General features: G+C 42.9%; 1 protein-coding gene across 2 annotated transcripts in view; it reads left to right on the top strand.

The window, feature by feature from the left end:
- Positions 1-12,121, top strand: part of FAM216B (family with sequence similarity 216 member B) — a 40,280-nt gene that overhangs the window by 18,503 nt on the left and 9,656 nt on the right. Inside the window, exons 3-5 of one of the 2 annotated variants that reach the window (XM_039366748.1) lie at positions 3,273-3,405; positions 4,183-4,303; positions 10,108-11,449. In XM_039366748.1, coding sequence (XP_039222682.1) covers positions 3,273-3,405; positions 4,183-4,303; positions 10,108-10,241 — 388 coding nt within the window. In that variant the 3' untranslated portion in view covers positions 10,242-11,449. Of the gene's footprint in view, positions 1-3,272; positions 3,406-4,182; positions 4,304-10,107; positions 11,450-12,121 lie in introns of those variants that run through there. The other variant, XM_039366749.1, reaches the window with a different exon arrangement.

Raw genomic sequence — 12,121 nt, 5'->3', positions numbered from 1 at the left:
TTTATGCTAGTAGGAACAAAATGAATAAGCCAGTCTCCAAGTTGACAGCAAGTCAAGAATTGCTTCAGGCATTGAGTCAAATTCAGCATTCTCTCTCTCTCTCTCTCTCTCTCTCTCTCTCTCTCTCTCTCTCTCTCTGTTTGTGTTTTGTGTATGCGTGTTTGTGCATATTGCTAGGTTATTAGTCAACAAAACAGACCATATCATGAAGCTTCTTGCAAGATACTGGATCTACTATTAATATCTGTCTGGTAAAGAAGAAGTATTTTTTTGCAAAGCAAGGGTAAGTCAACAATGAACAGATTGGATTTCCTACCAAATCCTTCCAATCCAGCTGGGTGGGAGAAATTGACTAGATATTTGCAAGTCAATGCCTTCTTTCCTGCATGTTTCAGCTCTTGTGTATTTCAGCCTCAGCTGTTCATAGGACAAAGTGTTTGACTTGCAGAGAGAAAACATTTATGCTTGCCTTGGCTCCAAATGAAAATAAATGTAGAAGATAACTATGATTTATTCTTATTTTCCAAGTTTCCTTCCAGAGTATTTGTTTTATTCTCACAACTGCCCTGTAAGAGAGATTAAACAGTGATGGGGATTAGCCCAAGGTGATCTTTTGAACTTTGAGGGCAGATCAGAATTTAGGTAGACCTGTTCTCAGAATAACAGAGTTGGAAGGGACCTTGGAGGTCATCTAGTCCAACCCCCTGCTCAGGCAGGAAACTCTATACCATTTCAGACTAATAATAATAATAATAATAATAATAATAGGTCCTTGGTAAGGACTCTATAGGTAGACAAAATGTCAAATCCAGTCTGAACATCTGGCTGACTATGCAATGGTCCATAATAATAATAAAGTTGGAAGGGACCATGGAGGTCATCTAATCCAACCCTCTGCTCAGGCAGGAAACCCTATACCATTTCGGACAAATGGCTGTCTAGTCTCTTCTTAAAAACTTCCAGTGTTGGAGCATTCACCGCTTCTGGAGGCAGGTTGTTCCACTGGTTAATTGTTCTCGCTGTCCAGAAGTTTCTCCTTAGTTCCAGGTTGCTTCTCTCCTTGGTTAGTTTTCATCCATTGCTTCTTGTCCTGCCTTCAGGGGCCTTGGAAAATAGTTTGACTCCCTCTTCTTTGGGGCACCCCCTGAGATATTGGAAGACTGCTATCATGTCCCCCTCGTCCTTCTCTTCATTACACTAGACATCCCCAATTCCAGCAGCTGTTCCTTATATGCTTTAGCCTCCAGTCCCCAACTCTTCTTAAATTATCTCCAATGTTGGAGCACCCACAGCTTCCGAAGGCATAATAACAGTTGTGCTTTGGCAGAAGTTAGACCAAATTTCTAAGCCCTCTTCCTAAGATTTCTGTTCTTTAAGATCATAAAGAGCGTCGTCTTTCTAACTGGTATTTTTCAAATCTTCCATGGTATCTTCAGTGACGGCGACCAAGACTGCACAAAACATTTTTCTACCAAATCAAGCTGTGCTGCTCTTTCTTACTTGCTTCTCTGACATCTAAAGGCAGGCATTCAAAAGCAGATTTTAAATGCATCTGCAAAAAAGGCAAAGCGTGTTAAAGTGCACGAAACTAAGTAGTAATATATGTATTGAGAGAAGATGATAGTTTGGTTTCTGTTTTAGATGTAGACGTGCATGTAATGTCCAAATTAGACACCTATTGTCGGAGAAGGTGCAAGGAACCTAGAACTAAGGAGAAATTTCCTGACAGTTAGAACAATTGACCAGTGGAACAACCTGCCTCCAGAAGCTGTGAATGCTCCATCACTGGAAGTTTTTATGAAGACACTGGACAGCCATTTGTCTGAAATGGTATAGGGTCTTCTGCCTGAGCATGGGGGTGGACTAGAAGACCTCCAAGGTCCCTTCCAACATTATTATTATTGTTATTATATAGGATTGACAATACTGACAATCTTGGATCTTCGAGTGCAGCATCCTTTTTCCTATAACCAAAAGTCCACCAGAAAAAGAATTCTTGAGACCTCAGGGTTCTAATTCAAAAATTTATTAATTAAAAAATACCTTGTTTACGATGAAAAGAGTTGGAAGGGACCTTGGAGGTCTTCTGGTCCAACCCCCAACTCAAGCAGGAGACCCTATTCCACTTCAGACAAATGGCTGTCCAATCTCTTCCTAAACGCCTCCAGTGATGGAGCATCCACAACCTATGCCATTCCATTGATTAATTGTTCCAACTGTCAGGAAATTCCTCCTTGCTCCTAGCTTGCTTCTCTCCTTGATTAGTTTCCATCCGTTGCTTCTTGTCCTGTTTTGGAGAATAGGTTGACCAAAGCAGTTGAATGCAGAACAAGAATCAAAGGATGGAAACTTTTAGAATTATTGCAAAGCAAACTTGTCAACAAAAGTAGACTTACAGTCCAGGAAGACGTCAGCTTGGAACCTGCATAAAGTCCATCTCTGCACACAGGTAGAGATGGAGAAATAGAGATAGAGAGATAGAGACAGAGAAAGAGAAATAGAGAGAGAGATGAAGATGGAGATTGGAGATGGGAGACATTAGAGGATAGAGAGAGAGATGTAAAGAGAGAGAGGTAGAGAGAAAGATAGATGGAGATTGGAGACTGGAGACATTAGAGAATAGAGAGAGAGAGGTAGAAAGAGAGATGGAGACTGGAGACACTAGAGGATAGATAGAAAGAGAGAGGTAAAAAGAGAGAGATAGAGAGAGAGATGGAGATTGGAGACTGGAGACATTAGGGGATAGAGAGAGAGGGGGGGAGAGAGAGAGAGAGAGAGAGAGAAAGAGGGTAGAGAGAGAAAGGTAGAAAGAGAGATGCAGATGGAGATTGGAGACGAGACACTAGAGAATAGATAGAAAGGGAGATGTAAAGAGAGAGAGGTAGAGAGAGAGAGATGGAGATTGGAGACTGGAGACATTAGGGGATAGAGAGAGAGAAAGGTAGAGAGAGTGAGGTAGAAAGAGAGAGAGATGGAGATGGAGATTGGAGACTAGAGACACTAGAGGATAGATAGAAAGAGAGGTAAAGAGAGAGAGGTAGAGAGAGAGATGGAGATTGGAGACTGGAGATATTAGAGTGGAGAGAGACAGACAGAGAGAGGAGAGGGAGAGAGAGAGAGAGAGAGAGAGAGAGAGAGAGAGAGAGAGAGAGAGAGAGAGAGAGAGAGACTAATCAATGTTACACAATGCAGTAAGACAACTGATTTTCTTTTTTAAAAAAAGCCAGAAGCCAAATTTATATAATTTTTGGGTTTGTTTTTACCATCAACAGCTCCTTTCCTGCTGGTAGTTCGAAAACAGTGGAGATGGGAGAACGTCCGAAACGAAATCCTAGCAAACGCCGCTATCCTAAACTGCCACGTGTCCAGGTTCCTTCAAGTGAATGGGACTCGTTCTTAATGAAGGTATCGGAGTTGGTTACCTTTTAGTTTACGGGACCCCAAAGTCAAGACAAGTCCTCCAATCTTACGGGCCTTAGGAAGTAAATTTCTCAGTGCTCGGACGCAGTTGTGTCACGGGCCTGGATTCACAGAGTTCCTTTAGCCACCAAAACGAGCACTTTCTTAAGGAAAACTCCAATCTCATTGGCGGACAATACACTGAATCTCGGACCCCTGTGGGATTCAGTTAATATTTGAAAGGAAAAGGGAAGCAATCGAAAGAGTAAAATATATTTTGATATACGAAACCTCTCACCAGCCCAAATGCTTTTCTAACTTGTGCAGGAAGTCCTTGACTTAATGGCCACAGCTGAGCTCGAAAGTTCCGTTGTGAGGCAAAAGAATAAAGTCATCTTTGCCCCATTTTATGACTGTTCTTGCCACGGCTGTTAAGCGAATCACTCTGCTGTTAAGTGAGTGACAGGATTGTGAAGTGAATTTGGCTTCCCCCCCTTTGATTTTGCTTGTCATAAGGCCGCAAAAGGGGATCGCCTGACCCCGAGACGCCGCAACTGGCACAAGTGCACGCCAGTTGCCAACCCTCCTAAATGCGAGTCCTTCACCAAGCCGTTGAACTTTGATCCCGTGACCTTGGGAAGCGGCAGTGTGAAAAATAGCTGTTTTTTTCAGGGCTGTTGTAACTTTGAACGGTCCCCAAACCAACTATAAGTCGAGGACTTATTGTGAGAGAGACTTATTGTGTTTGCCGTTGCTAACCAGACTGGGTCCTTGCCTTGGCAGGGTTTGAACACAGGACAGAAACGCTATTTTTACAGCATTCTGAGCATCTACGACAGCCGAGGCCAGAGGGAAGCACTGTCCCACCGATACACCATTGGCCTTCAGCGCCAAAATGCGCTCGGTGAGTGCCAGCCCAGGCGGGGCCGTGCATCAGCGATCCGGAGAAATTGGAGAACCGTGGGGAAAAGCCGGGGATTATGAGGCCAGTTTTATGAGCTGTGACGGCACCTCTCAGTCATAGCTGGAGCGCACGCCGGTTTACGGGCAGGGTTCCCACAGCCTTCAGCTCCCAAAAGCTTTTGTTTTGCTCAGCACAGGCAGGGCGAGCATTCGTATGGGGTGCGCGTTAGTGCGCTCTGCTGTGTTATGTGCTCCTGGCTTCTTTCCTTCGTGACCAGAGGCGAGCTCGCCTGACCAATAACCAGCCAAGGCACAGTGAAGGCCTTTTGTTTCATTTATTGCCATAAGCGGGGAGAGAAGCAATCAAAGCTTGGTTCTCTCCAAAGTTCCAACCCAAAATATTCCCCCTTTTTTTGTATTTTTTTTTATTTTCAATTTTACATTACATCATAAAGAATACTTCAGATAAAGAGTAAAATAAATTTATACACATAACTTTCGGTATTGCTCACCCATTTCCCCCCAAACCGCATCCACCCTCTAACCCAGTGGTTCTCAACCTGTAGGTCGGGACCCCATTTGGGGTCGAACAACCATTTCACGGGGGTCACCAAACCACGCTGTCTGCCATTTTTTTCCCTTTTCCCCAGCTGTTCTACTCCCTTTTATTGGTGGCCACACCCACTTGGGGGTCACCACAACATGGGAAACTGTATTATGGGGTCACGGCATTAGAAAGATTGAGAACCACTGCTCTAACCTCTTCTCTCACTTCCCTCTTTCCCTCTTCTTCCTCACTCTCCCCCTCTCCTCCTTCTCCTCAACCTTCCTACTTACTTCTCCCCTTCCTCCTATCTTCTCATTCCGGATGTGATCCAGGGAAATGCCCGAGCAATTCCTCTCTCCAAATTGAAACATCAATATTATATACAATAAAACTATTTCTACTTATCTGAGCTATTTAACCTCCAACCCATCCTCCACTTCCCAGAGCCAAGTACAGGGTTATACAAACATATTAAACATAATCTATTTAAGTTTACTAATTATACAATAACCAAAATCATACTAACCCTTAACTCTCTTCAAACTTTAACATCATACTTTTATAAACAAATCCATTACTCATAAAATAAATGAAACTTTGTAGTTCCATATTTCTTCTGAACATATTCTATCCATCTTCTCCATACAATAAATATTCTCTTGTGAATGGTCCTTTAAATAAGCAGAAATTTTAGCCATTTCTGCTAAATTAGAAACCTTAAATACCCATTCTTCTAAAGAAGGCAGAGAATCCTTCTTCCAATATTGACCCACCAATAATCTCGCTGCTGTTATTAAATTCAACATTAAAATAGTTTCTTTAGCATCAAAATCCACAAAAATACCCAAAAGAAATAACTGGGGAGTAAACTTAATCTTCCTTTTAAAAACCTTTTGAATGTTCCACCAAATCATAATCCAAAAAGCTTTAATATTTTTACAAGTCCACCAAACATGAAAATAAGTTGCATCCAAGCAACCAAAAATATTCCCTTCTTTATACAGCATCACATCCCTCCTCTTTCCCCATTGGCTGAGGTACTATGAGGTTACCCTCTTTCCGACTGCCTCCTACCTATTTCCTGCGACATACTAAATCATACATCACATGTACATTAAAATGAAGAGATAATTTAACTATGTCAGTTAATATTAATCAACTAACTGCACATGCTCAGTTGCCTGAGTTCGCCCCCCCCCTTTTCATGACTTCTTAGAAAAATAGGTTCTTTCCTGTTTTGCTAGTTATCTTCTCTTACGGATGTTTTTATAGCTTGCCTTCTTCCTTTCCCACTCTAAGACCCAGCTAATTTTCATTATTAAATTTTTGAAGACCTTTCCTCTACTTCTGTCAGCTGTTATTTGTGTTCCGTGCTTCGGCTGGGCAGTTTATCTTTAGTGTCCATCCACAGAGAAGTCAAGCTCTTCTCCAAAGCGCCTGAAGGCAGGACAAGAAGCAACGGATGGAAACTAATCAAGGAGAGAAGCAACCTGGAACTGAGGAGGAGTTTCCTGACAGAACAATTAACCAGTGGAACTCCTTGCCTCCAGAAGCAATGAATGCTCCAACAATGGAGGTTTTTAAGAAGAGACTGGACAGCCATTTGTCCGAAATAGTGTAGGGCAGTGGTTCTCAACCTTTTTAATGCCGCGACACTCAACCGGTTGTAAGTCGAGGACTACTCAACTGGTGCAGCACCGTTTGCAGAATGGGACTTTTTGGCGGGCTCAACAGGGCAGAGACAGCCTGGACAATTCCTATTGGCTTTGGAAAGCCAATAGAATTAGACTCTATTCAAGAGAGTCTCTTCTATTGGCTTTCAAAAGCCAATAGAATAAAAGGGAGTAGCACAGCTAAGGAAAAGGGGGAAAAATGGCGGACTGCGTTGTTTGGCGACCCCCGTGAAATGGTCGTTCCACCCCAAATGGGGTCCCGACCCACAGGTTGAGAACCATTGGTATAGGATTTCCTGCCTGAGCAAGGGGTTGGACTAGATGACCTCCAAGGTCCCTTTCAACTTTATTATTATTATTATTATTACTACTACTACTACTACTACTACTATTATTATTATGGATCATCGCACAGTCATCCAGATGTTCAGACTGGATTTGGCATTTTGTCTACCTATCAAGTCCTTACCCAGGACCTGGGATAGGCAGATGTGGATGTTTAATGGTATTACAGATATCATTGTTTTTATTACTACTACTACTACTACTACTACTACTATTAAAAAGGCGTCCTGAGAACTGAAAAATAAAACCTTTGGAGTGAATATTTAACCTCTCCCCCCCCCCCCAAAAAGAGAGAGAGAAATCCGACTTCTGCAAAATGCATGATGTGTATCTTCACCTCTGCAGGGAATCCTCATCTTACGATCACGACGGAGCCCAATGTTTGCGTGGCTCAACAAGTTAAGGGAGTTTTGCCCCGTTTTACTACCTTTCTGGCCACGGACGTTAAGCGAATCACGGTGGTTTTTAAGTGACATCAGGCTTCCTCGTTGACCTGGGTTGTCAGAAAGTCACCCTCGTTACAGGGAGTCCTCGACGTACGGGGAGACCAAAATTTCTGTTGCTAAGTGAGACACTTGTGAAGTGAACTTTGCCCCATTTTATGACCTTGTGGTTAAGTCAGTCACTGCAGTTGTTAAGTGAAGCGGGCTTCCCCTGTTACTTTGCTTGTCAGAAGATGCTAAAAGGGGATCATGTGACGCCGGGAAGCTGCAACCGTCGTAAGTCCATGCCAGTTGCCAAGCCTCTGAATTTTGATCACGTGACCCTGGGGATGCTGCAACGGTCGTAAGTGTGAAAAACGGTCACAACTCACTTCTTTCACTGCCATTGTAAGCGAACTGTTTTATAAGTCCAGGGCTATCTGTATTTAAAGCAAGAAAAACGTGCAATTTAATATCCAAAGAGAAACGTTTGCAAAAATATTTTACGTTCTTGCCTAAATCTTAAATAAATAAATGCCACCCTTGGTAGGGCAAGCCAGAAGTAAAAATGCAGTTGGTTCAGCAGAGTTTCTCTCCAAACTTATATAAAAAAAATAAAATAAAAATAAAACTTGGAATTATGTTGTGGGAGAATTTTGACTTCGGATCAGATTCCACAGATGGACGATTCCTCTCTGTGGGGCGAGCAAAACGTCTGAACTGATGGGCAAATGGGGCCAGAATTTAAATGAAAACCTGCTTCCCTGCCTTTATAGTCTGAATTTTGTTAAAAAATGTCTCTCTTTTTGTTTCCTTCCAATCTCACCGACCCTCGCCGTTTTGGCCCGCTGTCTGTTTTTAAATATATATATATATTTATTCGCAATGCCCAGCCCTAAAATCGTTTCCCCAACCCAATTTGGCTCAAGGTTTTCCCCGACAGACGGCCGATGTTTTTCAGACACAAGCTTTCCCGAGCTGTACTACAATGACCTTGAGGCGAAAACACAGCACGGCTTGCGACAGAAATGTCCCCGGAGGCTCTCAAGTCATCCAGGTTTGTTCCAAAGCTGCTTGTTCGAGAGGCAACTGGAACTATTTTTTTCTTTGAAGACGTTTCTCTCCTCATCCAAGAAGCTTCTTCAGTTCTGACTGAAGGATTAACTCCTTCCATTCCCCACCCTTCAATCAGAACTGAAGAAGCTTCTTGGATGAGGAGAGAAATGTCTTCAAGCCAAAAAACAAAGAAAGTCCAGTTGCCTTTTGGAAAAAAACACCTTTGGCTGACGACGGGAAAGCTCGGAAAAGCCCTTTATTAAGAGTAGATAGCAAGGCCAGCCACGTGACCTCTGAGATTCGAGCCCTGTGTTCAAGTTTCAGTCGAGGGCTCTTCTCTTGAGTGGCCCTCAAGGAAGGTCTCTGCCTTCACTTCTAAAGCCTAGTGAATACTTGCAATGATTCATTTAGTGGCCGTTCAAAATTAGAACGGCCCTAAAAAAGTGACATGACCGTTTTTCACACTTATGACCATTGCAGCATTCCTGTGGTCATGTGGTCAAAATTCAGACGCTTGGCAACTGACTCATATTTATGATGGTCACAGTGTCCTGGGGTCATGTGATCCCCTTTTGTGATCCCCTTGTGTGGTCATAAGTTGAGGACTTCCTGTTGCTTCTCTCTTTGGTTAGTTTCCATCCGTTGCTTCTGGTCCTGCCTTCAGGCGCTTTGGAGAATAGCTTGACTCCCTCTTCTTTGGGGCAGCCCCTGAGCTACTGGAAGGCTGCTATCCTGTCCCCCCTCGTCCTTCTCTTCATTAAACTAGACATACCCAATTCCAACAACCATTCCTTGTAAGTTTTAGCCTCCAGTCCCCTGATCATCTTTGTTGCTCTTCTCTGTACTCTTTCTAGAGTCTCAGCATCTTTTTTACATCGTGGGGACCAAAACTGGATGCAGGATTCCAAATGGGGTTTATAAAACCTTACCCCTGGATGATTGTTTTTGTATTGTTGTTTGTTATGTTTTATGTGTTTTTTATTGTTAGCTGCCCAGAGTCCTTCGGGAGTGGGGCGGCTTATAAATTTTAAAAATATTATTATTATTATTATTATTAATAATAATAATAATAATAATAATAATAATAATAATAATAATAATGTGGCCTTTTAAACCAGCCTAACTCTAAGAAACAGCTCGGTTTGTTCCAGGTTGGTTTTCCCCTTCCAGAGAAATCTGATTTTTTTCCCCATCATTTCGGAAAGCAGAACGTTGTTATTCTAAACAATGCTTGGTTATATCCAGTCAGGGTGCTTTGTTGTGTGTGTGTGTGTGTGTGTGTGTGTGTATGTGTGTGTGTAAATTACAGAGAAAGAGGCCAATCTAAAAGGAAGCGACGAGAGAAACATTTGTCTCATAATTAAGGCAAGGACACAAGTAGGTCTCTCATCTTTCACTCCCGACAATTTATTGAAAACCGTGTCACATCACCACAGGGACAACAGACGGCGGTAGGCTATTCCGAAGCTCTTCTTGCAATTAAGGTTGTTATTTTCCAACTTTGCAGTCGAGGCATGGCAGGGAACCCTCTCCAGTCCATCAAGTTTTATGGCCTCGCCAACTCACGCTGTCTATGGTGATGGCCCTCCACCCGCGGTTCAGTAATCCTGGATATTTTTTTGAGGTTTTGGGGCCAAAGTAGCAACTAGCTATCAGAATAACAGCTCCGTTTTCCACCCCTCCATCTTTCCTTATCCAAGAGCCGGTGGAGTTGTGAGTGCTTAGGGTCCATCCTAGACCTCCTTTTCAAATCCGTTTTCAGGGCTCATCACCAAGCAGCAGTTGGGATACTACGCTTCCTTCGTAAACGATTCAAAACCTTGCGGAAGGTCAACGCTAGGAAGGCCGTCACCCTCTAAGGCAGACAGCAAGGGGAGGCCAGCTGCCTTTCTGTGATGAAATATGAATCAAAGAAGCGACAGAAGCTCAGCAGGCCAGGATGAATCACGGTTTGGCGTTGGGGAACAAACGGGGCAGTTTGCCTTCTGCCGGTCCGGCTTTGCAAAACGCAACGGGCATTTTGGAAAGAAGATGTGGGACTTGTTTAAAGAGAGGCCACCTTTGCTGGCAAATAAAACAAGAGGATCCTTGCGGAAGCTTCCGTGGTTTAGGCCCAATCCTTGCATTAAAACATTTTACGGAAATCTGTGTGAAATTTGTCAACCCTTGGTCTGAAATGGTATGGGGTTTCCTGTCTAAGCAGGGGGTTGGACTAGAAGACCTCTAAGGTCCCTTCCAACTCCATTCTCCTCCTCCTCCTCCTCCTCCTCCTTGTAAAATGTTTTCTTCATACAATTAGCACACAGGTTATTTCATTTAGCCAGTTCCTAATATTAGTTAAAGCTTAATATTAGTTAAAGCTTTCATCACATCACTCCTGTTAATTAAAATATATTTCTTATGATATTTCCCATCTATCTCAAGATGACCTCCAAGGTCCCTTTCAACTATTGTATTGTATTGTATTGTATTGTATTGTATTGTATTGTAAGTGTGTTCTGGATATATAGATGCATTTTATTCACTAATGGAAACAGGCTAAAGTATGTGGGACAGGATCCGAATGCCACAGCTTGAAACTTTGAAGTACAGAACTTTGCTTTATTATTGGGTATAAGCTTCTATTTCTTTAAGTAGCTCGATCAAGCTGATAGAAGCTACGTTTTTGTGCCTGATTGTGCAGTTTACCAGACAACTGGCTCGGAGGGAAGAAAGCATTAGCACACACAGTTATGGGAAGGCAGCTTTACGCAGAAACTCAAGCATGACACTTTTGTAGACAGATGGTATTTGTGTTTCTCTCTGGGTATTAAAATTGTCCTGACACCTCAGTAAAAGATTAAGGTTGTCGTGGGAAAAAAAACAAAACCAAAGCTTCATCTGTGCTCTGGGGGGAAAAACCTGAGTGTGAATTCAATAATAAGTTCAATAATTTTATAATTCCAGAATCAAATAATTGGATAAATCCAATAATTCGATAAACAAACTCAAGGGGTTTGAGGGCTACTGGGAATGAAAGCAATCTGCAGGGCAGTTTGTAGGAAAATTGTCCTCTACTCATGAAACCACAAATATCTGATAGAAGCAGTAGGTGATGTGTCTACACCATCTCCAGGCAGAACAAGAAGCGACGGATGGAAACTAATCAAGGAGAAAAGCAAACTAGAACTATGAAGAAATTTCCTCACAGTTAGAAGTTGTGGGTGCTCCATCACTGGGTGGGAGGGTTTAAGAAGAGATTGGACAGCCCACTTGTCTGGAATAGGGGGGGATGGACTAGAAGACCTCCAAGGTGCCTCCCAGCTCGATTCTGATTCTAAGGGTCGGGAATCGTCACAGATCCTTGGAAACCCACAATGCCTCTAAGCCACTTTCTTTTAATTATAATCCCCAAATAAGGTCGTTATAAAACCTCAACCCACCTCAAACACAGTCACCCAGGAACAGCCAGGAAGACAGTCATGCACAATGTGTGGGAGCCTTGTCCTCACAATGAGGAGGTGGCCGAACTTCTGCTGAAGTTGCTATTACAATGATTGTGCAGCCAACAACAGTTTTACAAGGAGAGCCTGAAGACCAGTCTCCTCGAAGGAAAACAAAGCCAGCCCTGAGAGACACAAGCACAAGGGCCATTTTCTTTGCAGTTGACTGTTTCAACACAACGCCTTGACTGTTTCAAACACAATGCCCTTTTCCTCAGCTTCCCACCAAAATATTGGCTCAGAGACTGGTCAAAGGTCACCAAGAAGACAAGGCGCCACCAAAGCTTTGGTGAC

Source organism: Crotalus tigris, unplaced genomic scaffold (assembly GCF_016545835.1).
Source record: "Crotalus tigris isolate CLP2741 ecotype Arizona unplaced genomic scaffold, ASM1654583v1 scf7180000020351.1464749751:1500972, whole genome shotgun sequence".
Taxonomy (NCBI): Eukaryota; Metazoa; Chordata; class Lepidosauria; order Squamata; family Viperidae; genus Crotalus; species Crotalus tigris.
Note: the sequence above shows the minus strand (reverse complement) of the source record. Positions and strands in the feature narration are given on the sequence as shown.